At 49.0% G+C, this 26,248-nt stretch overlaps 1 protein-coding gene across 1 annotated transcript in view; it reads right to left on the bottom strand.

The window, feature by feature from the left end:
* Positions 1–26,248, bottom strand: part of CDS2 (CDP-diacylglycerol synthase 2) — a 50,540-nt gene that overhangs the window by 21,163 nt on the left and 3,129 nt on the right. Inside the window, exons 2-4 of the mRNA XM_061592637.1 lie at positions 9,838–9,971; positions 5,580–5,676; positions 519–616 (exon numbers count right to left, since the gene is read on the bottom strand). Of these exons, the coding sequence (XP_061448621.1) occupies positions 519–616; positions 5,580–5,676; positions 9,838–9,971 (329 nt within the window). The remainder of the gene's footprint in view (positions 1–518; positions 617–5,579; positions 5,677–9,837; positions 9,972–26,248) is intronic.

Raw genomic sequence — 26,248 nt, 5'->3', positions numbered from 1 at the left:
CCTCCCACTTAAGCTATCCTTCTGCCTTTGTGGTTTGAGGTGGAGGCAGTTGATAGTCCAGTGAAGAGTGTAAGATAGCTCCTCACTAGACACAGATGTGCCGCCAGCTGCTGGAATGAGACACTCCGAGTAGCACTAGATTTGGATACAACCCAAGTGAAATGAACGGACATGATTAGCTGAGACCCATGAAAATTTCAATGGTTCTACTCTGAGTAGGCCAAGCATTGGCTCCAACCCTACACAGAGAGAATGGTCGAAAGAGAAGCAGCAGGCTGGGCCAGTGAGCAGTGCCCTGACTAGGGATGGCCCAACACAGCTCACGTTGGGAGCGCCAGCTGCCACTGATGACCTTGATTCCCAAGAGGGCGCAGCGCGAGGAAGGGCGAGGTCAGAGCACCATGCTTCGAATGCAGTAACCTTGAGCTGTTTATTGCTCCACAGAGACACCCTCAAGGAAAACGGAACCAGCTTTGTCTGGAGCTTATCAAAGCAGCGCAAACTCTGGCGCCACGTACCAGCTGAGGGTTCTGAACCAGGGCAGCTCGTAGGAATGATACACGTTGTAGCCAATTGTGATGATCTCATGGAAACACTTGATCTGTACACACATCACCTGCGAGAGAGAGAGAGGCATTCATTTGGCAAAGTTTCTAGGCAACTTTACAAGCATTTTTACAGTGCTCTGAAGGGTATACACACACTTTGCCTTACAAACAGCAATAATGGACAGCTAGTGAGTGCAGCACTGCAAACTGGTTGTGGGATGTAGATGGTGAAAGGCATGGGAGATACAATACACGGACACTGCAGCACAAACACCACAGTCCAAGCAGTGATCCCCAACAGCAACACCACCTTCGGAAGCAACTTGAGCAGGACCACTGGAGCCGTGTGCCCCTAACTCTTAATCTATTCATTGATTGATTTGATTTATATCCCGCCCTTCCTCCCAGCCTGAGCCCAGGGCAGCAAACAAAAGCACCAAAAACACATTAAAACATCATAAAAACAGACATTAAAATACATTAAAACAAAACAACTTTAAAAACATTCTTTAAAAAAGCTTTGAAGACTTTTTTTTAAACAGGTTAAAAAACATTGTTTTAAAAAAGGTTTTAAAAAGCAATTCCAACACAGACGCAGACTGGGACAAGGTCGCACGTTGGCACCAACGACATGGGGAAATGCAGCCGTGAGGTCCTGGAAGCAAAATTTAGGTTGCTAGGTAGGATGCTGAAAGCCAGGACCTCCAAGGTGGCTTTCTCTGAAATGCTACCAGTTCCACGCGCAGGACCAGCCAGACAGGCCCAGCTTCGCAGTCTCAATGCGTGGATGAGAGGATGGTGTCGGGTGGAAGGGTTTGGATTTGTTAGGCACTGGGGAACATTTTGGGACAAGCCGGGCCTGTACAAAAGGGACGGGCTCCACTTGAACCAGAATGGAACCAGACTGCTGGCACTTAAAATTAAAAAGGTGGCAGAGCAGCTTTTAAACTGACTGAGGGGGGAAACCCGACACGAGCTGAGAAAGGTCCGGTTCGGAATAAACCTCCCCCCTGGGATAAAGACCAAAGAAATGATGAAATTTTAAAAGGGGTAGGCCTAGAAGTAGGCATTGTGAGAGCAGGGGCACAGCATATAAATTCAGAAGAGCAAAATTACCACAGGCCTAACCACAAGCGCCAAAGACACTTGAAGAGAGACACTGCTTAAAAGTGCCTGTACGCTAATGCTAGGAGCCTCCGAACCAAGATGGGAGAACTGGAGTGCTTGGTCTTAGAGAAGAGCATTGATATAGTGAGCATAACCGAGACCTGGTGGAATGGAGAAAACCAGTGGGATACGGTTATCCCTGGATATAAACTATATCGGAAGGACAGGGAAGGACGTATTGGTGGCGGAGTCGCTCTATACGTGAAAGAAGGCATTGAATCCAGCAAGCTCGAAACCCCAAAAGAGGCGGACTCCTCCACAGAATCGTTGTGGGTGGTGATACCATGCCCCAGGAGGGACTTAATACTGGGAACGATCTATCGTCCCCCTGATCAAAATGCTCAGGGAGACCTGGAGATGAGATATGAAATTGAGGAAGCATCCAAACTAGGAAATGCGGTAGTAATGGGTGACTTCAACTACCCGGACATAGATTGGCTGCATATGTGTTCCAGTCATGACAAAGAAGCAAAGTTTCTAGATATTCTAAATGACTATTCCCTAGACCAGTTGGTCATGGAACCGACCAGAGGGACGGCAACCCTGGACTTAATCCTCAGTGGGGACCAGGACCTGGTACAAGATGTAAGTGTTGTTGAACCGATTGGGAGCAGTGACCACAGTGCTATTAAATTAAACATACATGTAACTGGCCAATTGCCAAGAAAATCCAACACGGTCACATTTGACTTCAAAAGAGGAAACTTCACAAAAATGAGGGGATTGGTAAAAAGAAAGCTGAAAAACAAAGTCCAGAGGGTCACATCACTCGAAAATGCTTGGAAGTTGTTTAAAAACACTATATTAGAAGCTCAACTGGAGTGCATACCGCAGATCAGAAAAGGTACCGCCAGGGCCAAGAAGATGCCAGCATGGTTAACGAGCAAAGTCAAGGAAGCTCTTAGAGGCAAAAAGTCTTCCTTCAAAAAATGGAAGTCTTGTCCGAATGAAGAAAATAAAAAAGAACACAAACTCTGGCAAAAGAAATGCAAGAAGACAATAAGGGATGCTAAAAAAGAATTTGAGGAGCACATTGCTAAGAACATAAAAACCAACAACAAAAAATTCTATAAATACATTCAAAGCAGGAGACCATCTAGGGAGACAATTGGACCCTTGGATGATAAGGGAGTCAAAGGTGTACTAAAGAACGATAAGGAGATTGCAGAGAAGCTAAATGAATTCTTTGCATCTGTCTTCACAGTGGAAGATATAGGGCAGATCCCTGAACCTGAACTAACATTTGCAGGAAGGGATTCTGAGGAACTGAGACAAATAGTGGTAACGAGAGAGGAAGTTCTAAGCTTAATGGACAATATAAAAACTGACAAATCACTGGGCCCGGATGGCATCCACCCGAGAGTTCTCAAAGAACTCAAATGTGAAATTGCTGATCTGCTAACTAAAATATGTAACTTGTCCCTTGGGTCCTCCTCCGTGCCTGAGGACTGGAAAGTGGCAAATGTAACGCCAATCTTCAAAAAGGGATCCAGAGGAGATCCCGGAAATTACAGGCCAGTTAGCTTAACTTCTGTCCCTGGAAAACTGGTAGAAAGTATTATTAAAGCTAGATTAACTAAGCACATAGAAGAACAAGCCTTGCTGAAGCAGAGCCAGCATGGCTTCTGCAAGGGAAAGTCCTGTCTCAGTAACCTATTAGAATTCTTTGAGAGTGTCAACAAGCATATAGATAGAGGTGATCCAGTGGACATAGTGTACTTAGACTTTCAAAAAGCGTTTGACAAGGTACCTCACCAAAGGCTTCTGAGGAAGCTTAGCAGTCATGGAATAAGAGGAGAGGTCCTCTTGTGGATAAGAAATTGGTTAAGAAGCAGAAAGCAGAGAGTAGGAATAAACGGACAGTTCTCCCAATGGAGGGCTGTAGAAAGTGGAGTCCCTCAAGGATCGGTATTGGGACCTGTACTTTTCAACTTGTTCATTAATGACCTAGAATTAGGAGTGAGCAGTGAAGTGGCCAAGTTTGCTGACGACACTAAATTGTTCAGGGTTGTTAAAACAAAAAGGGATTGCAAAGAGCTCCAAAAAGATCTCTCCAAACTGAGTGAATGGGCGGAAAAATGGCAAATGCAACTCAATATAAACAAGTGTAAAATTATGCATATGGGAGCAAAAAATCTGAATTTCACATATACGCTCATGGGGTCTGAACTGGCGGTGACCGACCAGGAGAGAGACCTCGGGGTTGTAGTGGACAGCACGATGAAAATGTCGACCCAGTGTGCGGCAGCTGTGAAAAAGGCAAATTCCATGCTAGCGATAATTAGGAAAGGTATTGAAAATAAAACAGCCGGTATCATAATGCCATTGTATAAATCTATGTTGCGGCCGCATTTGGAATACTGTGTACAGTTCTGGTCGCCTCATCTCAAAAAGGATATTATAGAGTTGGAAAAGGTGCAGAAGAGGGCAACCAGAATGATCAAGGGGATGGAGCGACTCCCTTACGAGGAAAGGTTGCAGCATTTGGGGCTTTTTAGTTTAGAGAAAAGGCGGGTCAGAGGAGACATGATAGAAGTGTATAAAATTATGCATGGCATTGAGAAAGTGGATAGAGAAAAGTTCTTCTCCCTCTCTCATAATACTAGAACTCGTGGACATTCAAAGAAGCTGAATGTTGGAAGATTCAGGACAGACAAAAGGAAGTACTTCTTTACTCAGCGCATAGTTAAACTATGGAATTTGCTCCCACAAGATGCAGTAATGGCCACCAGCTTGGACGGCTTTAAAAGAAGATTAGACAAATTCATGGAGGACAGGGCTATCAATGGCTACTAGCCGTGATGGCTGTGCTGTGCCACCCTAGTCAGAGGCAGCATGCTTCTGAAAACCAGTTGCCGGAAGCCTCAGGAGGGGAGAGTGTTCTTGCACTCGGGTCCTGCTTGCGGGCTTCCCCCAGGCACCTGGTTGGCCACTGTGAGAACAGGATGCTGGACTAGATGGGCCACTGGCCTGATCCAGCAGGCTCTTCTTATGTTCTTAAGGTCTCCACTTAAAAGGCTTGTTGAAAGAGGAAGGTCTTCAACAGGTGCCGAAAAGATAACAGAAATGGTGTCTAATATTTAAGGGGACGGAATTCCACAGGGTGGGTGCCGCCACACTAAAGGTCTGCTTCCTGTGTTGTGCAGGATGGACCGCCTGGTATCCGCAGGTATCTGAATCTACAGAGCCTACCCAGAAGGAAACTGTGGCTAATCACACTGGGGATGCCTAAGAGGTCTGAGAATGGACAGAGCAGCCTTCGCCAAGCCAGGGCCCTCTAGATGTTATTAGGCTACAATTCCCATTGGCTCTGTATGATGTTGAGCCTGATAGGAGCACAGGTCTGCTGAATGGGCCTGATGGGAGTTGTAGTCCAAATCATCTGGAGGGCACCAGGTTGGTGAAGGTTAGAACAGGGTCTCACTCCGCACCTATCTCCTGGCACAGGTCACCAATCAGGAAGACTGAGGCAGTTCCCATGCCAGAACCAGGCCTGAACCCCAACTGAAACAGGCAACGGAGCACAAAAGTTGGCTGATGCAGTGTCACCCTGGACAGCAAGCAGTTATGTCTGTGCAGAGATCTGCAGCTATTCCCCAGCTTAGATTAACACCACGGCAGTCTTTTTCCTGAGCCTTGTGGAAGGTGCCCCACCCCTAGCTGCAGGAACGTCACAGAGGGGGAGAAATCCTGCTTCTTGTACTGAAGACAGATAAGGCCCGAGAGATCGGGGGGGGGATGCCTCTCGCACTGGGGAAGTTTCTCATCCAGCCAACCCTGCCTTTTCCGGCTTCTCAGGAGTGCAGACTACCCTCTGACCTCCACGGAAAAGTTCTGTTTTTCAGAGACAGCAAAAGAACTTACAATCATCATCAGCACCATAGGCCCCAGGTAGATGATGATGAAAAAAAAGACAATCATGGCCAGCGTCAGGATGCCTCTCACCCACCAGTTCTTCCACCTGCAAAGGAAGGAGAGGGTCAAAAGATGGGGAAGGGCGTTGCGAGTCCCAAGCCAGGCTTCTCTTTCCCACCCCACGTTTGGTACTAGAAATTCAAGAGGCCTCGTTTCTTCAAGGAAGGCATCAGCCACCACTGGGACAGTGATTTCCGCAGGTGTCACATTTCAGTTCCAACTTTCACAATTCCATGTGCCACAATTCATCAATGAACTGATAATTAAAGGCTGCTATGAACCCAAAACTCCATCGACTGAGGAGGGTGTCTGAAGCATCTCTACCTCACTCACTACTCTGGTTTGGTCTCATGCAGAACAGGGGGTAACAGGATAGCCTCTAGAGAAGCAAAGCTTTTGGGGTATTTGAGTGTTCCCATTTTAATTTAGAAAATAAGAGCCCCCCAACCATTAGAACTGTTGTGCGCTATGTAAAATTATTGCAATTAAATCCTTACAAAAGTCCTGTTCAGTAGGCCTGTATAACCTTCATATTACAGATCAGGGGAAGGTGGATCTCTGGGGCAGAGGGAACTGTGGCTTGCAGAAAGGGATCAGAGCTCTGTCTCTGGAGCCCTCCCCATCATCCCCTTTCCTCTCTCATGTTCACCTGGATGCAAGGGGAAGGGGCTCATGGCAAACACCACACTACAGACTCCATTCGGCCCTGTGTGCGGATAATGGCAGAGGGCAGACTTGAGTCGGCATTGCGAGGTCAGGGTGCCAATCCCTTCTCAAGCTATCAAGCAACCTGGGCAACTTGTGGCACTTAAGTCAGTTCATGGGTCCTCTGGGAGAATACAATGAATTAAGAATGCCCCATGCCTAATGTTGGGTAGCCTGGACATGGCTGCACATTCTTCCAACAGCATCTAGAATAGCCTTCACCAACATGGCACCCTCCAAATATTGTTGGACTACAAGTCGCACCATTCCTGGCTATCGGCCATGAAGCTGATGGGAGCTGGAGTCCAAAAACTCTTGGAGGGCACCAGGTTGGGGAAGGCTGGTCCACGGTCTTATAGAACACCCACACACACACTTCTGCTGCCACATTCAAGGAAGTCTGGGAAATGGAAGGGTGATAATATTGACAATATTTTAGCTTGGTCTGGGTGCTAGATGGGACTAGACCTATAGGATCCCAGGCAAAATCCTGCCGTTTTCAGGACCTCTCTCATTACTAAAGGCGAGGGCCCTAACAGAGTTTGCAGGGAAAAGCAAAAGCTCCGTTGTGGAAATTTACTCTTCAACATTTTTCGCAGGATGAGATCGGCTTCCTAAGTTCTGCCACATTTTTAGCAAGCACGAAACACAATTGCTATTCCTAGCACAGGCTGCTTCCTGAAAGAACAGAGGTGGAGAATATCAGGCTGTGGATCCTTTGGGGACAGCAACAGATACAGCTCTGGAGCCCCTCCCCAGCGCACAGGAGCCAGAGATAGATAAAAAAAGATGTTTTTAACGTCGTTTTGTTTAAATGTATTTTAAGGTCTGTTTTTATGATGTTTCAAAGTGTTTTTAGTGTTTTTGTCTGCCGCCCTGGGCTCATGCTGGGAGGAAGGGCAGGATATAAATATAAATATTATAATATTATAGTAATAATAATAATTTCTCACTTAAAAGCATTTACATACTGCTTAATATTTCAGAAATCTCATTTGCGTGTGGTACTCATTCAGAATGAGATGAGAATGGATTACACTGTACTCACTGTACCATTTCCTGTGTATGTTGTTTGTCTATCTAAAGTGTCCTTGAATGATTTGTTCCCCCTCCAAGACGTGTAGAGATAGTAATAAGACATATTTCTAGCACCTGTAGCTTTCCCCCCCTCCCAATTGTTTAACAGCCACCCCCCACAAGCAAGGATGCTGAAATAAAGAAAGCCAGAGAATGTGGACAGCATCCTTGGAGGGGTGAGGCACTTCGCCCCGGTCCTTCCTGGCTAGGGTCAAGGCAGTTAGAGACGGACAGGCGAGATGGTAGCAGGAGTGGGATGGCCAGAGGGTCCAACAACTCTGAAAGAGGCAGGAGGAAGACTTGTTTAAAAAGCCACACCTGAAACCCACCATAATGGCTAAATTCTAGCCAGTTTTATAACCTTGTGTGGCAAGGTGCTCAAATGTATGGGCAGCACCTCAACTCCAGGCTTTCTTGTATGATCTGGTTCGGAGGAGGGAGCCAGGAATGCCAGTTCCTGGAAACCACAAGTGGGGGCAAGAGCTAACACTGCATTCAGGTCCTGCTTGTAGACTCCCCATTAGGGCATCTCATTGGCCACTATGAGGAAAGGGTGCTGGACAAGATAGGCCTTTGGTACCGTCCAGCTTCAGGGCTCTTCCTGCATTCGTATGATTATCTCGATCAGGGAGAGGCAACATGATGCCCTCAACATGTTGCTGGACTCCACTCCCACCAGACGCAGGTAGCCCAGCCAAAACCAAGCCCGATGGGAGCTGCAGTCCAGCACCATCTGGAGAGCACCATGTTAGCTATCCCTGACCTAGATCCATTTCAATCTGGGCTTTGGCCTTGTTATGGAATGGAAGCAGCCTTGGTCACTCTAGTACACGATTCTTCAACTCTGGGTCCCTAGCTGTTCTTGGACTACAACCCCCATCACCCCCAGCCAGCTTAGCCAGAGGAATCACGGGAGTTGTAGGCCAACATCATCTGTGACGCAAAGTTGAAGAACGGTGTTCTAGTAGACAATCTACACTACAAAGTGGACAGGGAGAACATTTCCCCGATTGTTCTGCTGCATCCTTCAACAACTTTCAGTATCACCAAACCAGAGTATCCTTCTGGCTGGCATGGGACTTTATAGTGGTTCCAGTCCAGGGCCGGCATCAGGCATGCCCAGGCCCTTGGGCACCAGCCTGCCCCGGGACTGCGGCGCCATACTCAACCCCTCCATACAATAAACCCGCCCCCCGCATGTCCCGCCTACCTTTATCGTCCCTGTAAGTGACATGAGAGCTGTGCGTTCATGCCTGCCATCAACCAAGATGGCGGCAAGGGTGTCAGTCCCTTAGGGAAGCCTTCACCGCCATCAACCAAGATGGTGGCAGTGGCATCAGCCTCTTAGGGAAGCCTCCACCGCCATCTTGGTTGATGGCGGGTGTGCGCGCTGTATTGACAGGGATGAAAGAGGTAGGTGGGCATGTGTGCAGGCTTATTGAAGCCCACACTGACTGTACGGGGGAGAGGTGCCTAGAAGCTCCCTCTCCACAATCCACAGCAGGGTCGGGAGCGAATGCTGCTGCGGATCGCAGCACGGGAGCGCTACCCTCCCACCCTAAGGAGGGGCTTCTCTGGTCCACAGGGGCCCTCGGCCAGGACCAGACCTGGCCGCTACGTGGCCCTGGCCCTGTTCCCATCCTTCCCAGAGGAGCAGTTCCAGCAGGTGACGGAGACAGACTTTTGGTTCAGCACTTTGGCTGTTGAGCTATGATCCCCCCCCCAATAATCCCACCAGGCATGTGGTCCCTCACACTGTAACATCATCATGAAATAGTTGGGGGAGATTGCCTGGGTGTTTGAAGTTCCATGTAGTCCAAAACCATCTCACATTTCCACTGTATTCTAGGGAGACCATTGGAAGTCACTAGTGGACTAGATGGGAACAACACCTTGAAATTTAATTCAGAGCAGACAGCAATAATCCTGGTCAGTAGAACCAATAATCTAACATTGCAGCCACACACCACATGTCCGACTGAGGGGGCACTTCGGAAAGGACACAAGTAGGAACATGCAAGAAGAGAGAGTCCACTGGACGCTCCTCTTCTGTAGACAGGCAGGAGGCTTGTGGAACAGGTGCCCCTATAGATTATGCCCTATGCTCATTCCCGATAGGGGGAAGGGGCTGTTCCAATTTTCCATCACAGGCACCAAAGTGTCTATGAGCAGCTTTGATGGGACTGGGTGGGGTCAGATCACATCCAAGCAATGTTTCTTTGTGGGTGGTCCAGACTCTCTCTCATAGTGGCAAACCTGTGGGATTTCCAAAATGCAATGCGGGGAAGCTGTTGTCCTTATTTAAAGAGAGGCGGGGCGGTTCTTGGTTGCAGCCACGTCATTTTGGCACCCGCTCCTCTGCACAACCATGACTTGATAAAGCACCTGCCTCACCAAGGGGAAGCCGTTTCAACATCAGCACTACCTGGAGGACAGGTTGGAAAGCGCCCTGTTAAGGACCTCTGGGGTGTCATCTGCCGGGGACGTTTGGACAACCTCGGATTTGCCCTCGCTGTCTGACGCCGTTTCTCCATCCAGCTTGCTGTCCAGCTCCGATTCCTGCATGGTGAGAGAGACAAGGATTTACTGCAAACAAGCAAAGGGATGAGTGTGAGGTTTTGTTTTTTAAAAAACCTCGATTTTTGCCCCAGAATGGTCTACTGCAGCGTTCCCCAACCTGGTGCCCCCAGTTGTTCTGGACTACAACTCCTATCAGCCCCAGCATTATACATGCTGGCAAGCAGCTGAATGGCACCTGGTTGGGGAAGGCTGGTCTACTGTAGAGCAAGGGCTCTCATTACAAATTCTGAAGCCTGTTTAGATTTGCATTCCACTTTTTTTAACTGCTGCTCCCAACGCAACTCACTAATCACTTATGTCAAATCAACATTTTTATTTCCTTTTAAATGTGTACTGCACTTTCACTTCCAAAACGAAGCCGAAAGAGGCCAGTAACAAGTATAGAGTAACTACATCATGAGAAGAGCCGGCTGGAGCAGGCCAAAGGGGCCCACATAGGTCCAGCATCCTGTACCCACAGTGCGTGGCCAACCTGATGCTCCCATGGGAAGCCCAGACAGAGAGCTCCCCTCCCCCCGCCCACAGTTCCCAGTGACTGGTATTCAGAAGACTGCTCCCTCTGGCCGTGGAGGCCGGGCACGGCCATTGTGGCTAGGAGCCTTTGATGCAGGGCTGTGGAGTTAGAAGCAATTTTGGGTGGAGTCGGAGTCGAACAGTAGAAAAATAGAGGAGTCGGAGTTGAAGGTTTGGCGTACCGTCTCCACAGCCCTGCTTTGATGGTCGCCTCCTCCTCCTCCTCACAAACTTGTCTCACCCTCTTTTAAAGCCCTCCAAGCTGGCGTCCATCACTGCCTCCTCTGGCCGTGAGTTCCATAGTTTAACTATGCGATGCATGAAGAAGTACTTCATTTCTCTGTCCTGAATCTTCCAGCATTCAGCTTCTCTGGATGTCCACGAGTTCTAGTGTTATGAGCGAGGGAGGGACACTTTTCTCTCTCCACTTTCTCCAGGCTGTGCATAATTTTATAGACTTCCTCCTTTTCTCCACCAACGGGAAAGCCCCCAATGCTGCACTCTTTCCTCAATTCCCACCACCATAGAAAACAGACCCGAGAAGCTGGGAAGGATGAGGGAGGCACAGAGGGGAGAGACCAAGAGAGAGTCCGCTGGGAAAGCCGAGCTCTACAACGCAAGGGAAGAGGGTGGGCAGCAGCAATGTGAGCGCCCAGTGTTTGGACGTCTGGGGATTTTGGTGAAGGCGAAATGAAAGGAAGAGAAGAAAGCTCTACACGTGAGCGCTGGTGACCGTTGAGGGTGGCAGGGATCCAGGGAAAGAGGCTTAGGACAGGAGACCCTGAAAGGGACAGGGGACCCTGAAAGGGACAGGGGGCATAGAGGCGGCAACCCTCAGTCTCTTTCTGCCCTCCCCGTGTGACTGCTCAGCACAAAGGGAGGCAGCCCTCTTCTCCCCACCTCCCCAAAGCGGGGCAGGAGGGAGCCTCTCTGTGCAGAGGATGAGAAAGATATGGGGCTGCCCCTTGCGCAAGTTCCCTGCAGGCCAGTCTCCAGCCTTATGCTGGGTGTAGGAGACGCCCAGAGGCATCAAGAGGAACGCTCCAGCGACAAACGCTCTCTGCTTACGAGGGCACGGTTGAAGCTGGCCACGGACATGAGGGGGAGGGCACCAGAGCAACCGCAGTTAGGAGAACAGCTACACTGGGCAGGGAGGAAGCCATCAGCAGCTCTCCGTTTTAGCAACCTTTTCCAAACTACATTACACAAATGGATTTGCTTCATGATGCTCTTTCCAAGAAGGAGATTTGTAACCCCAATGGAAAAGGATGGCTGATTTTAAACAATATACACAGTGGCAGTGCCAACCTGTAAGCACTCACCTCATTTAATAAAGCCACGGTATTCCTTGGCATCAGCAACAGAAACGGCAAACGTGCCAGGTTTCCAAGTGCAAAGGTAGCTTGAAGCCACTGGGGAGCTGCTACAGCAAATGACCAGTCTCTACTCTGGGCAAGGACAGCTGTGCCCATCCACCGCCACGGTTACAAAAAAGACCATTTCCTCAGGTGAACCAGCTCTATACAGGGAAAGCTGCACAACACACGTGCGCGCAAATGCCCTACATCAGCCATCTCCAACCTGGTGCCCTCCAGATGTTTCAAACAATTCCCATCCACACCAACAGCACACCGCTGCCTTAAATGCCGCTCAGACGTTCCCACAGCGCTTCTCCCCCACAACTCGTTACGCCTGATGTGCTGTGGATGACACAAGCCAGAGCATGGGTTGCTGTGTTGTCTGAATCCAAGCTGATGATTTGTTTCACTCTCAGGAGACAGAGCGGATGCTTTGCATGCAGAAGGTCCCAAGTTCAATCCCAGGCATCACCAGGAAGAGCCTGCCTGAAACCCAGGAAGACTTCTGCCCGTCACTGTAGCCAACACTGTGCCAGATGGACCAACGGCCTGACGTTTGTTGTTGGACTACTACTCGTGGTTTGTTTGGAGAGAGACAAATCTCTAAAATAAAATAAAATAAAAAATAAAATGCATACACTCAGGGCCACCTTGTTCAGAGCACAAGCAGGAGGTTCCATTGCAAACTGGATGGATGGGTAAAACGGTTCTGCATAAACAAGGATCACAAACCCAAACAGAGATGTAAGGATGGATTTCTCGGCTGTATTATTATTTGATTTATATCCCGCCCTTCCTCCCAGCAGGAGAAAGAAATTATTCCCATTTAGAAGAATTCAGTTAATTCTGCAGGACTGTGCTTAATATAGCGTTGGGAGAGAGCAACAAAGCAGGAGGCAGTACCGCCCCTAGGCACCAGGAAGCAGGGCAGTTGCCCGGGGCCCCACGCTCTGGGGGGCCCGCGTTTGGCGATCTGCCTACACAGAGTGAGAGGGTGATCACCCGACTTGCCACCAGGCAGGTGGAGGCCGAGCTGTCGCACGAGCAGGAGGTGGAAAGGCTGCTGCGGCGCCAGGCGAAGGAGATCTGCCTGCACAAACTCCAGAGGCTGATGGAACCGCGGGGGCCCCCGAGCACAACCTGACCTGCCAGGCGATGGACCAGATCCGGTATCTCAGCCAGGAGCTGCCCAAGGACCGGCCTGTCCCCCGCCTGGCGCGAGGCTTCCAGGTGAAGCCTGAGTCGCAGAGTCCTCAAGAACTGCTTCTCGCCTTCCCCGGAGTGCAGCCGCAAGCAGGGCTACAAAGCTGCCGCCGCCGCCGCCGCCGCCACATCTCACCGGGGCCTCTTGGCCAAGGAGGCCACCTTTCGGCTGATGCCTGCTGGCCCCAGAGAAGCTCCCTCTCGGCCTGTTACCCCCAAAGCACGGCTGGCCCCCTCTACGCCGGAGGAGGAAGAGCAGGAGGCAGAGGCAGGCTGGCGCCAGCGGGTTCTGAGTGACACCGGGCTGGAGGCCCTGGCAGCGGAGGGCTGGAGGCCCTGGCAGCGGAGGGCTGGAGGCCCTGGCAGCGGAGGGCTGGAGGCCCTGGCAGCGGAGGGCTGGAGGCCCTGGCAGCGGAGGGCTGGAGGCCCTGGCAGCGGAGGGCTGGAGGCCCTGGCAGCGGAGGGCTGGAGGCCCTGGCAGCGGAGGGCTGGAGGCCCTGGCAGCGGAGGGCTGGAGGCCCTGGCAGCGGAGGGCTGGAGGCCCTGGCAGCGGAGGGCTGGAGGCCCTGGCAGCGGAGGGCTGGAGGCCCTGGCAGCGGAGGGCTGGAGGCCCTGGCAGCGGAGGGCTGGAGGCCCTGGCAGCGGAGGGCTGGAGGCCCTGGCAGCGGAGGGCTGGGCACCCCCACCCCCTCTCGCCTCCATTTTTATTATTATTTTATTTTTAACTTCACTGGATCTGCAGCATCGCCTTGAAAGTCACTGAGGCTTTCAGGATCTAAATGCACGGGGGAAAGCCGCCTGGGTTCGGGATCCTAGTGGGAATAGCCAGGTTACCCGACCGATTTCCCCCCTCTCCCCCGCCCTCCCCTTTTGACTTCGAGGAGAGCGGAGAGCAGGGAGGGGGAAAGGGGGCGAAGCATTTTATTAGTGCGTATAAAGTAAAGGACACATTCTAAGCAGGAGTGTTTTAAGATGTGTCTTCAGCGGGATGAAAAGGGTTAGTGAAATTGATGGGGAGTGATTAGGAGCTCCCGGAGTGTGTGCGTGTGTGTGGGAAGAGAACGCAAGCGAGCTGTAAATTTCTTACATTTTGAGAATCCCAGGTTGAAGGGGAGGGCTAAAATAAAATAAAGAAAAGACCGAATGTGACAACCTGGCTTCCTGGCACGCGGGGGGGATAAAATCAGATCAGAACTGCAGAAGCTGGAAGATACTTCTTTATCCCCCCCCCCCCAATAACTGAAAGGATCCCTCTCAGCTAGAAGAAGGCGAAACTGCCAGAGAAACAGACAGAGGAACTAGAGGATTTTTGCATTGCCCCTCTAGGAAGCAAATGCGTGTGTTTAATACCTCACCCCCTACTCGCTCTCCAGTTATTAATCATTTTTATTAAAAGTTACAACGGTACTGGAAGGGTCAGGGTGTGTGAATAAAATACAAGGTGTGTGCATGAGACAGACAGACAGGCGGACCCAAGGATGCAAATAAAACCCCGGATCTGGGACTGACAACCCTTGGACGGAACCGCAAAAGTGGTGCTCATGGGGGGGGCAACTATGCTTTTGCCCCGGGCCCCGCACATGCTAAGGGCGGGCCAGGCAGGAGCGAAGGGGCTTGCAACTGGTTGCTCTTCCACCTCCCTTGCAAATCACTGGGTTAAGCAGCTGATCAGAAAACCAAGCTAGCTGCTTCCTGATACGCTGTGCTCTGGTCCATCCCAGAAGTTTCTATAGTAACCACCTCCTGCTCTCTCGCACACAGGGACGAAAACTGCTTCACTGCTCCCGACAGTTCTTACACAACTGGGTCATCAACACACAAACACAAAGCATTACAACTCTGCACAAAAAAAATGGATTAGGCACACTGGATGTAAATGTTAGCAAGCCTAAGAATCTGAGTAAGACTAATTGTTTTGAAATTTCAATTAGAGTTACACACAGAGTACTGCTTTCACCAGCAGCCCTACTGGAAGAGAACGTGCTTTGCAAAAAGTGCCAGTGCAAAAAGTACCCAGCATCTGTACAGACGGCTTAGAAACCCTGGAGAGGAGCTGCAGTGGTAGATGGCCTCGCCCAGAAATGTGCCTAGCGTCAGATGTTATGTTGAAAATTGCACAAACTGGTGACTGACTTAGCAGTAAGCCTCATGAAACCCAAAACGCCCACAAGAGTTCAGAACGGCCGAGTTTACATGCGAACCATTACTACGGCTGTAGGCCAGGAGTGGCTAACCATTGGTCCTCCTGATATTGCTGGACTACGGTTTCCATCCTCTGAGAACATCTGAAGGGCCACAAGTTAGCCACTCCTGCTGTAGACAGCAAATACCTTCAACAGCCTGTGCAGAGGTTAACAGAGCTGAGCACTCCTGGCTGACGGAGGCTGACGGGGAAACCAAGAGCAGAAAGCCACAACGTGGGTTAAAAGAAGGTAAATCCTGCTTGGGGTTGGAGAGCGGACAAACGGGGAGAGAAAGAATCTGAACTGGGGGTGGGAAGAAACACATTGTGCTCCTACTCTGATGAAGCAAGCCCCCACCCAAATGGCCAGCCCAAGGCCGGAGCTGGAGAGGTGGGCGGAGGCCTTCCTGACTATGGTGCTTTGCTTCAGAACCCCCCAATGTGCTTCACAACCAAAGGGCACCTCTCTGCCCCGTCCCCAGTTCTGAGCCCAAGAGGAGGGTGGGCCTCATCACCCTGGACCGACAGCAATGGAAGACTCCCCATGGCAAGGCTAGTGAAAAGGGTTGTGGAAGGCTGCCACTGATGGGCCAGGGAAGAGAGGACCCACTGACCCATACACACACAGCCACGGGCAGAACTGGAGAGCTACTCGCAGCAGCAGCCAATAGCACCTAGTTCTCTCCGTGATGGTCAAGCTGGGCGTAGGCCGGGCCTCATCGGACCACAGGTGGGAGCTCACAGCATGGACTGTTCCACCTTGGAAGCAGCACTCTTGCTTGTAGAAAACGAACACATCCGGGATCAGGCTAGTCAAGTATCCTTCCCTGCAGGGCTGTGGAGTCGGTACGCCAAACCTTCGACTCCGACTCTGACCCCTCTGTTTTTCTACTGTCCGACTCTGACTCTGACTCCACCCAAAATTGCTTCCGACTCCACAGCCCTGGAAAGGGCTGTAAATGTCTTTTTAAATTGGAAGCTCTCGTAGGAGCATTTTTATCGCTGCCTGAATATGCGCTGATCTTGGCATCACAGCGTTTGACTTCATCTGGGTCCTGTGTCATACACTGACACACAAAATGTTTTCCATCTTGAGTTATGGTGAAATGCTCAACTACAGCTGACTTCATGGGAAGCTTCTTTGACATTTTGAATTTATATTTTAAAAATTTGTCAATCAAAATTTATTTTGAAGCCGGAGTCGGAACATTCTCATGTACAAGGGACTGGCTTATTGGTTCAGATATGGAGCCACATTTAAGCCACACGAGCCTTCCCCTCTACTCAGTGAGGCCAGCTCAGTGAGAACGAGGCAATCATAACTAACCCCCTCTACTCTGTCAATTTCACAATCCTAAAGGCCTTCTTCGGGCATTCTGGTTGTACACAAACACAAGAGCCAGGACAAGCAAGCCCTGCTCTCCCAATGGCCACCTCCCTCCACGAATTAGAGGGCAAATTTCTCGATCAGGAGCCTCCTACACTTGTGGAAGATCAGGATTCTAAATCAGGTGTGGAGTCTCAATGGAGGATCCCCACTTCAGATGTTCACCCTCCATCTTATGGAAGGAGAAAGTGATCGGGGAGGGGCGTAGAACGTTCACTTTCACTCTCCTCTTGGATGTACACATGCGCAGACTGGAGAGGGCTTCCTAAACTTGAATGCATCCGCATTCTTCAGCAAAACTCCCAGGCAGCTGCATGAATTCAGCACCTTTTACAGAACTGATGCTTCTTTCTCCAGCCTGCCATACTTGTGAAAAACTATTCTTGCATGACTCATTAGAAGCCCACAGTTCAGCACCAACATCACGCCAGTTTACCAAGGCATACACGTTCTGGCTGGGCTTACTAGCCAGACAAGGTGTGCAGCTGTCACCAGTTCTCTCTTTGGGACTTTTGAGACAGCAGGAGATCTTTGAACTGGATGAATGAGGCTGTTCAGGGTGCTTGCTGCTGTAGGGAGCAAACACTCAAGACCGGCGATGGCGTTTATGGAATACTCAGAGTTTAGAACAGGGATAGCCAACAAGGTGCCCTACAGATGATGCAAATCCCAGTAGCCCCAGCCAGTACGGCCACTGGTCAGGTATGATGGGAACAGTAGTCCACGGAGTACACTGTTGGCTGCCCCTGGTTCAGAAGCACAGCTTCAAGGTCAATTGGCAGACCAACTAAGCAAGCTAGCCAATGGATCTGCAAGTATCAACCGGTGGGATGGAAGTTGAGGGTCCTCTGATAGGCTGAGGCGGCTTTCGTTACTATAATAACGAAGAATGTACTAAAGACGGCTTTCCCTTGGTGGCTTCTGTTTATTAAACCATTGCCACACTTCTTTTAACAGCTCAGGAAAGTGTGAAGCACCACAGCCTTCATCAGCCTGGTGCCTCCAGATGTTTTGGACTACAACTCCCATCAGCCCAAACATCATGTGGCCCTGCCAATGTGCCCCAATGCTCCAGTAGTGAGCAATTAGTTTACATTTTAATACATTAGCCAATCAATTTGTTAAAAGGCCGGCCAGCACTTTAGCTGGTCCTTTTCAATTTGCTTCCAGAAAATCCTAAAAAACAGTCAAACAGAACACAAAAAGGTTTTAAAAAAGGAACAAAAAAAGGTCACCCAAATTACAGAGGACTTTTGTGTCTTATCAGAGGCTTGTGCAACGCAACCCAAAAGTCAATCTGGGAGACCTTTGACAACCGTAACTCAATCCTGGACACGTTGGAAGCTTTGATGATGAACAACAGCACACACCAGCAGCCTTCTGCAACATGGTGCCCCTCCAAGACGTTCTGGACTACAATTCCCCTTGTATATTATATAACGGTATCTTTCAGATGAGCAGAATCTTAACAGCAAATGTGTCAGCGCGGTCAGTGACAGAAGGATACATAGTACACATATGCGCTTGCTTTTTAATTAAAAACCTGTTCTAAATCACTACATTGAGTCTGGAAGGCCACACACCAGATTGGGGAAGGCTGATAAAAAAAGTCACCCTGCAGAGTTATTTTAAACCTAGGCAATTCACTGCAGCCTATGGCCTCGCCATGGTCTCATCCACCATTTCAGGGTCAGAATAACCAAGCGACGGCAACTGCTATTCCTGAGCTATTTCTTCCCACGCTGCTCTGCAGAACTCAAAGACAAGAGGAACTTGCGCTTGGTCCAAGACCACGTAGTGCCACAATCAGACCTCAAATTTCCTCAGTAACTGGGGGGGGGGGGGAGGACAGAGATGTTTTCAAAGTATCTTGACATTTCAATGAAGAGTTAAGCAGATGTATGTATGTATGTATTTGTTTATTACGGTCACAGACCCAATCAAATAAAATAGTCAGTAAAACATCAGAATAATTAAGATACAGGAATATAAAAGTACAACATAAGAAAGAAATAGCAGTGCAAAGGGAAGAATCCTCTTAAGCAGTTGCTGTTCCCCACTGGACAGGGGAAGAGGCTGTGGCAAAGGGAGCCATCTTTGGCCTTTTGCATCCACAGCCAGCCCCATCATGCTCCATGCCCTCTCCAGACCACCCAGTCCTACTAGGGTCCCAAACCTTGGTAGCCCCCACGCTGCCCTGGGTTGGGAGCTGAGGCAGGCTGCAGGCACAGAGTTGCAGGCCAGGATTTCCAGCCTTGCAGCCCACCAGCTGAAGAGGACGATGGGCCAGATTTGGGGTGGGGCAAGAAGTGCAGCTCATGTCCACCGAAAGGGAGACTGAGAAACCCTACTGTCAAAACAACGTCACAAACGGTGCAACTGCAGGGCTATCAAGAGAAGGAAGAGCAGCCAAAGCAAGGTTGGGGGCCTTCACTTGCTGGCTAGCCCTGGTGGCTGGGTCACCAGCTACCGATGTTACAACAACATTATACATACATTTTCAAAACAAGTAATTCAGAAGCTTGTGAGGGAAGGGCCATAGCTCAGGGGCAGAACACCTGCTTTGCATCCAGAAGGCCCGGAGTTCAATCCTCAGCAGCTCCAGCTTAAAAAAAAACCAGCTAGCATTCGTGCATCCATTGTCAAGTGGTGAAGGTGCATGCAACTGCTTTCAGTGCGAGGTCTGAGTGGGGAGTGGGTTGCTTAACACAGAGAGACTCCTAAACTGAGGGTCTCTAGGACTGAGATTCCCTTGGCAGCAGTCTGGAGACAAATATGCACTTGCTTCAAGCAAGCCGTGATCACAGAGAATCCAAGCACCACCGCATGGATCCCTTCACAGTTTGGTCAGGCTGAACACATTTGCTTCCTTACTGCCTGCGTCTTGTTAGGCATTCTCTAGCAAGGGCAGGGGGGGCAGGAAAGAGCGCGCTGAGCATTTCCATTGTTGCTGCATCATGTCTGGTGCGCAGCCTTTTATTGTGTGCGGAAACTCATGACATTTGCACCCCGCAGAGAGGAGAAGGTCTGAGTTCCTGGCTTTATTGTAACAAGACAGAGAGAGCTCACACAACACCCTAAAAGGAAATGTGTCCCTTACAATGTAGAGTCAGTAGCTAACCCGATTCTGCACACAGGAGCCAATCTGAGCAACAGGAGTGAATGCAGACATGAGAAATGAGGGAAACATGGTCCAATGACCTGCAGGAAACAGAAAGGGCCTTCCCTGGGTTGAAATGAGCAATCTCATCTATGCCAAAATCTTACGAGTTTAAGATTAATGGGCGATCTATAGCCGCTTGGGCTTATTTGACTCTCAGCTCCCTTTCCTCTACGCCGAACAGGCCAAGCTCTTGCAATTATTGTTCAGGGGGATACGCTCAGAGCAATTACTGGAGCTGCCCTTCTGGCACTCACACCAGCCTAAGGACGGGCTCCTTGAAAGCAGGTGCCCACACCTGGCGTCCCGGGTGAAGCTCACCCTTCCTTCCCGCTCCCTGCTAGTGAAGGACCGCTGTGCGCCTGGATGATGCAAGGGGTGCAACTCGGGGCAGTTGCAGCATGACGACGCTTGGTGCAAGGCTGATGTGGGGTACAGCGCACAGCTGGCAGGAGAAGCCAAGGAGCACTGACATTAAGCTGAGCCCATCAGGATCAGAGATGTGCACACTTGTACACACATCCACACATACCCCCACCTCTTTAAGGGTTGTGCATATTTCACAACTGCACCATGCAAGAATAGAACTCGCTATCAGGTACATGATTCAACAACTGGAGAGCTCAGTTTGTGTTCTTTTTAAAAGATCCTAATCTCTGAGGCAGCTTAAAAGTATGTGGCCCACCCAGCAACGCCATTCCTATCTCAGCAGGCGACTGCCTAAAGCTCAGGTAAGCGCAAACGAACCCCAAGATGCAGAGCAGCCCTGTGCCAGCCCCCATAAGAACTATGGCGTAAACCAAATTGTGCTTTTCAGAGGGTGATTTGCACAATAGCTGTGCAGGTTTATTTAAACCACTCTGCAGTGAATGTTAAGCACTCCAAAGACCATCTAGATGTGTACACATATAAAGCCCCCTGCATAGACATTCATTTTCTGGAGCGGCTCACCTTATTTCAGTTTAAACCCTGCTAATTTTAGTTGGCTGCAAAGCAGGTTAGAATGACAGCACCTTGGTAAGCCAATTTCAGAGCAACAGCAGATTGTTGAACCCTGCACCACCAGCATGCTCAAGACTAGTGCAACACAAGATGTGGTCAGCTCTGCTTTTGACACTACTTCTCTTTCTGAAAGTATGAGCATTCAGTTATTGTGCCAGACTGAGGCACTCCGAATCCACTTTGGAGGACCTGACTTTAAAGGTCTTTGAGATGGTGACTTTGCAATGAATGCAGAAACCAACCAAATATTATTCTGCAATGTTATACAGCAGCATTTCCAAACTGTTTGCTAGGAAACTCTAAGTTCTTCAGAAACTCATCAGGCTTCCTCAGTACAAAGATCTGATATGATGGACTATCGTCCTAAAAAACAGCTTGTTCACCATTGCTAGTGTTCCCTTTCTATGCTCATTGAACAGAGTGTGCCAAGTGCATTCCAGGACATGCCATCATCACCCAGTTAGAGCACAAGCACAGCAAGGACCACATCTGGCCAGAAAGCTGGGTGAACCATACACATGCCCTAACACAGCCTTCTCCAAGCTGGTGCCCTCCAGATGTTTTGGAATACAACTTCCATCAGCCTCCGTCAGCACAGGAAGACTGCCCTAAAGCACGCCCAAGAAGCTCCGCAAGCGTGTGCTGGGTTTCAAAGGCAGATGTACGAAGCTTCCTTGGTCTGTGAGTGAATATGGAAAGGATTCACTCAGGGAAGAAAATCTGAAACCCGCAACAGCTTAGGACAAAATAGCTGCTATATTCAGCATCAGAGGAGACTATTCAGAGTAGTTCAGCAACGAGCAAGCAACGGCTTGGCTTGTGTGTTGTTAGCCTTAAGTTATTTTGGGGGAAGCAATGCCCTATAAAGGCTGGATTTTTTTTAATAAAAGAGGTCAGAAGCTGCTTTCATTACACCAACAAATTCACAGGGGTCCCTCTGGAATAAATTCAACTGCAGATAGCTGGAAAAATTAAATACTTTGTTTATAAAAATATATTTTTTTAAAAACATACCAACTATGACACTAATATTCTGCAACTAAGCTAGCTGGTGGAGTAGCAACAGGGAGCTCCCATCTGGTTAAGCCAGGCTCAGGAGCAGTAAATGTTTTGCCATTTTAACATTAAAGGGTTTTAATTTCCATCAAAGAGCTTCAGCAAAGCAGTCCTTTAAATGCCACCAACTGGGAAACTGTTTTTAATAACAACAAATCTTAGTACATAGCACCCTTGTTTGTTTCCCTCCCTCTTTCTTGGTTAAGGAAAAGCAATGCTGGAACTGAGTCATCATTTAACTTACACAAACTCCAACATCGGTTTTAGCAATTCCATCACAAGAAGCTGTCACTCTCACTTTACTGATTGCCAGACAGTTTAATTTTATAAGGAGCACATGCATACTTAACTGGAGAACGAAATCCCACTGAACTTGCTAGAACTTTCATCCAAGTAAAACCTAAGTCCAAGGGACTTTAATATCCTTCCTCCCCACCTCGAATTCCTGGTATGTTTTGTAGCCAAGTTTTGTGAAGTAGCCAGACCCACGCAACCCACAGGCTTAGGACTGCAACTTCTCAAGTGTTGCCTGTGCAGGCACTTCATTGGTCCTAAGCCGGGGTGGGTGGGTGCAGAGAGAGTAGTGACCATCCCTCTGGCACATTGATTCAGATGTTTAAGGCTCACCATTTAATAATAATAATAATAATAATAATAATAATAATAATAATAATAAATTCAATTTCTGTGTCGCCTATCTGGCCAAAGGCCACTCTAGGCGACGTACAGAACAGTTAAAACACAATAGATAAAATACAACATACAATATAAAAACACGATAAGAACAATACAGCAGCAGCAATATTAAAACAGGGCAGGAGGCATTTCATTCATAGCAATTAACCCTCCCCGGAGATCCCAAAGGCCTGTTGAAAGAGCCAGGTCTTTAAGGCTTTACGGAATACATTTAGGGAAGAGGCGTGCCGGAGATCTTGTGGGAGGGAGTTCCAAAGAGTGGGGGCCGCCACTGAGAAGGCCCTCTCTCTCGTACCCGCCAATCTAGCTGTTTTTGTCGGCGGGACTGAGAGAAGGCCCTGCGTGGCTGATCTTGTCGGGCGGCATAATTGGTGGCGTTGAAGGCGCTCCGTCAGATAAACTGGGCCGAAACCGTATAGGGATTTAAAGGTTAATACCAACACCTTGAATTGGGCCCGGAAAACAACTGGAAGCCGGTGTAGATCGAACAACACTGGGGTGATGTGATCCCGGCGGCGACTATTCGTAAGCAGTCGAGCCGCCGCATTTTGTATAAGTTGTAATTTCCGGACCGTTTTCAAGGGTAACCCCACGTAGAGCGTGTTACAGTAGTCCAGACGAGAGGTGACCAGGGCGTGTACTACCAGGGGGAGCTGATGAACAGGAAGGTAGGGTTGCAGCCTTCGTATGAGGTGTAGTTGATACCAGGCTGCCCGGCTCACAGCCGAAATCTGAGCCTCCATGGACAGCCTGGAGTCAAGCACAACCCCAAGGCTGCGGACCTGGTCCTTCAGGGGTAAACTCACCCCACTGAACTTCAGGTCAACATCTCCCAACCTTCCTTTATCCCCCACAAGCAGCACCTCGGTCTTATCGGGGTTCAGCTTCAGCTTGTTCCTTCCCATCCATCCACTCACAGATTCCAGGCACTTGGACAAGGTCTCCACAGCCAACTTTGGTGAAGATTTAAACGAGAGATAGAGCTGAGTGTCATCCGCATATTGATGACACTGCAGCCCAAATCTCCTAATGACTGTCCCCAGCGGCTTCATATAAATGTTAAATAGCATGGGAGAGAGGATAGAACCCTGTGGCACACCACAATTGAGAGGCCAAGGGTCTGATACCTCCTCTCCCAATGCTACCTGTTGGTACCTATCGGAGAGAAAGGAATGGAACCACTGTAATACAGTGCCTCCAATTCCCAATCCCTCCAGGCGATGTAAAAGGATACTGTGGTCGACAGTATCCAAAGCCGCTGAGGCTTTCCCTGGACTGTACCACTTCAGGCAGAGGGCTGCCTAGTTGAATATTCTCTCCCCTGCCCCCCCCAAAAAGATATAGTTCCTTGGATATAGAAAACGTGCACGTCAGGCTGAAGTGCTGAGCCCAGCCTTCTTCCTATGTACCTGATTTTTATGTGAAAAGTTTTTTTTTCCTGGCAGACCCACAGCTAGGGAAGGCCAAAACCCTGGAGTTCAGGGGCCAGCCAGTCTGACATGTTGCTGTCCCAGACAGCTTCTAGATGTAAACCAAAAAGTGTGCCTCCAGTTCCCTTGCAATGTTGCAAAAGAGGCTGGAACATCATGTCACAGGCAGCCAACTATGACCCATTCTCAGACCAGGGCACCAAGAGGACCCAGTGCTGCTCCTCAGGAGCGTTCCAAAGAAGGTGCGTCTCCAACTGCCAGGCACTGCACTGGCTGCCCTAAACACAGCAGAGACCAATGCAAACACTTGGCTTGATCAGTCACCGAAACCAGACCAAAAAAAAAAGTGACAAGAAAACTCTCAGAGGTGGTTCTAGCTGTGGCCTCAGCCACCCAGGCAGACACCAGATCACTGCCATGCTCTGTACACAGGCTGCACAAGAGCAGAAGAAGCAAATCAGCAGCAAAGTTTTTCACCAAATCAGATGTGAAACTGCATCATACACACTTTCAATTTTTTTTAAAAAAAAGCAAGCAAGTTGAGTTCTGCTTTTAAAATTCAGAACCAGCTTGGCAATTATGATGCATCCCAGACATAACTAATGTTTGTGGAAACTTATTAATATTTCCCATATACAGTGCTTTGCAAAAGTAATCAGACGCCTGACCAGTGTTCTCATATTACTGAATTACAAATGGTACATTGTAATTTCATTCTGTATGATATTTTAATTTTGAAACACTGGAACTCAAAATCAATTATTGTAAGGTGACATTGGTTTTATGCTGGGAAATGTTTGTAAGAAACAAAAAATTGAAACCTGTTGCTTGCATAAGTATTCAACCCCCCCCCATTAATATTTGGTATTTCGCTGCAATAACAGCTTTAAGTCTTTTGGGGTAGCGATGAACCAGCTTTGCACACAGTGTCGGAGGGAGTTTGCCCCATTCTTCTTGGCAGATTCATTCCAGGTCGTTCAGATTGGTTGGACATCGCTTGTGGACCGCAATTTTCAAAGAGTGCCACAGATTCTCAATGGGATTTGACTGGGCCACTGTAGGACATTCACTTTTTGTTCTTGAGCCACTCCAATGATGCTTTGGCCTTGTGCTTGGGATCACTGTCCTGCTGAAAAGTCAATTACCTCCCAAGCTTCAGTTTTTTAGTGGACTGAAGCAGGTTCTCTTGCAATATTTCTTCCTTCAGTTTTAACAAGATGCCCGGTCCCTGCTGATGAGAAGCATCCCCACAGCATGATGCTGCCACCACCACATTTCACTGTAGGGATGGTGTGCCTTGAGGCATGGGCAGTGTTAGGTTTGCGCCACACATAGCGCTTTGAGTTTTGGCCAAAAAGCTGTATCTTGGTCTCATCTGACCACAAAACCTTTTCCCACATCGCCGCTGGGACACTCTCATGCTTTCTGGCAAATTCCAGGCGTGCTTTCAGATGGTACTTTTGGAGTCAAGGCTTCTTTCTTGACACCATCCCGTACAGGCCAGTGTTACCAGAGCTCTTGATATGCACCATTACTCCACTCCCAGCCACTGAACTCTGTAGCTCCTTCCAAGTGATTGTTGGCCTCTCTGTGGCTTCTCTCACAAGTCTCCTTCTTGTTCGAGCACAGTTTTGGGGGATGGCCTTTTCTTGGCAGTGCCTGGGTGGTGTGATGCAGCTTCCGCTTCCTCCTTATTGATCCAACTGTGCTCACTGGGATATCCAAACACTTGGATATTAGATTGTACCCTTTTCCTAATCTATGGAATTGTATTACATTATCTCTCACTTCTGTAGAATGCTCTTTGGTCTTCATTTTCCTTCAGATCCACAGCCTGACCAATGATCCTTCAACAGTGGGTTTTTCATTCTGACAATGTGACAGCAACTTTAATGGTTCACAGGTGGAGGCCAATGCCAAGGTAACTGTATCCTCAATAAGGCAACTTCTTTCATCTGTGTAAAGTGGGAGCTTCCACAGCAGAGGGGTTGAATACTTATGCAAGCAACATATTTCAGTTTTTTATGTTTCTTACAAACACTTCCCAACATAAACCCAATGTCACCTTACAATAACTGATTTTGAGTCTCAGTGTTTCAAAATAAAATATCATACAGAACAAAATTGCAATGTACCATTTGTAATTCTGTATTGGTCAGGGGTCTGATTACTTTTGCAAGGCACTGTGTGCCCTCCTGTTCCCAGACGCTCAAGGTAGGCAGGATCCTTGTTCATCTGCTCAGCATCTCTCACTTTAACTGTTTAATAG

The sequence above is a fragment of the Rhineura floridana genome, chromosome 12 (genome assembly GCF_030035675.1).
Source record: "Rhineura floridana isolate rRhiFlo1 chromosome 12, rRhiFlo1.hap2, whole genome shotgun sequence".
NCBI lineage: Eukaryota > Metazoa > Chordata > Lepidosauria > Squamata > Rhineuridae > Rhineura > Rhineura floridana.
The sequence above is the reverse complement of the archived record's forward strand: the minus strand, read 5'-3'. Positions and strand labels throughout refer to the sequence as shown.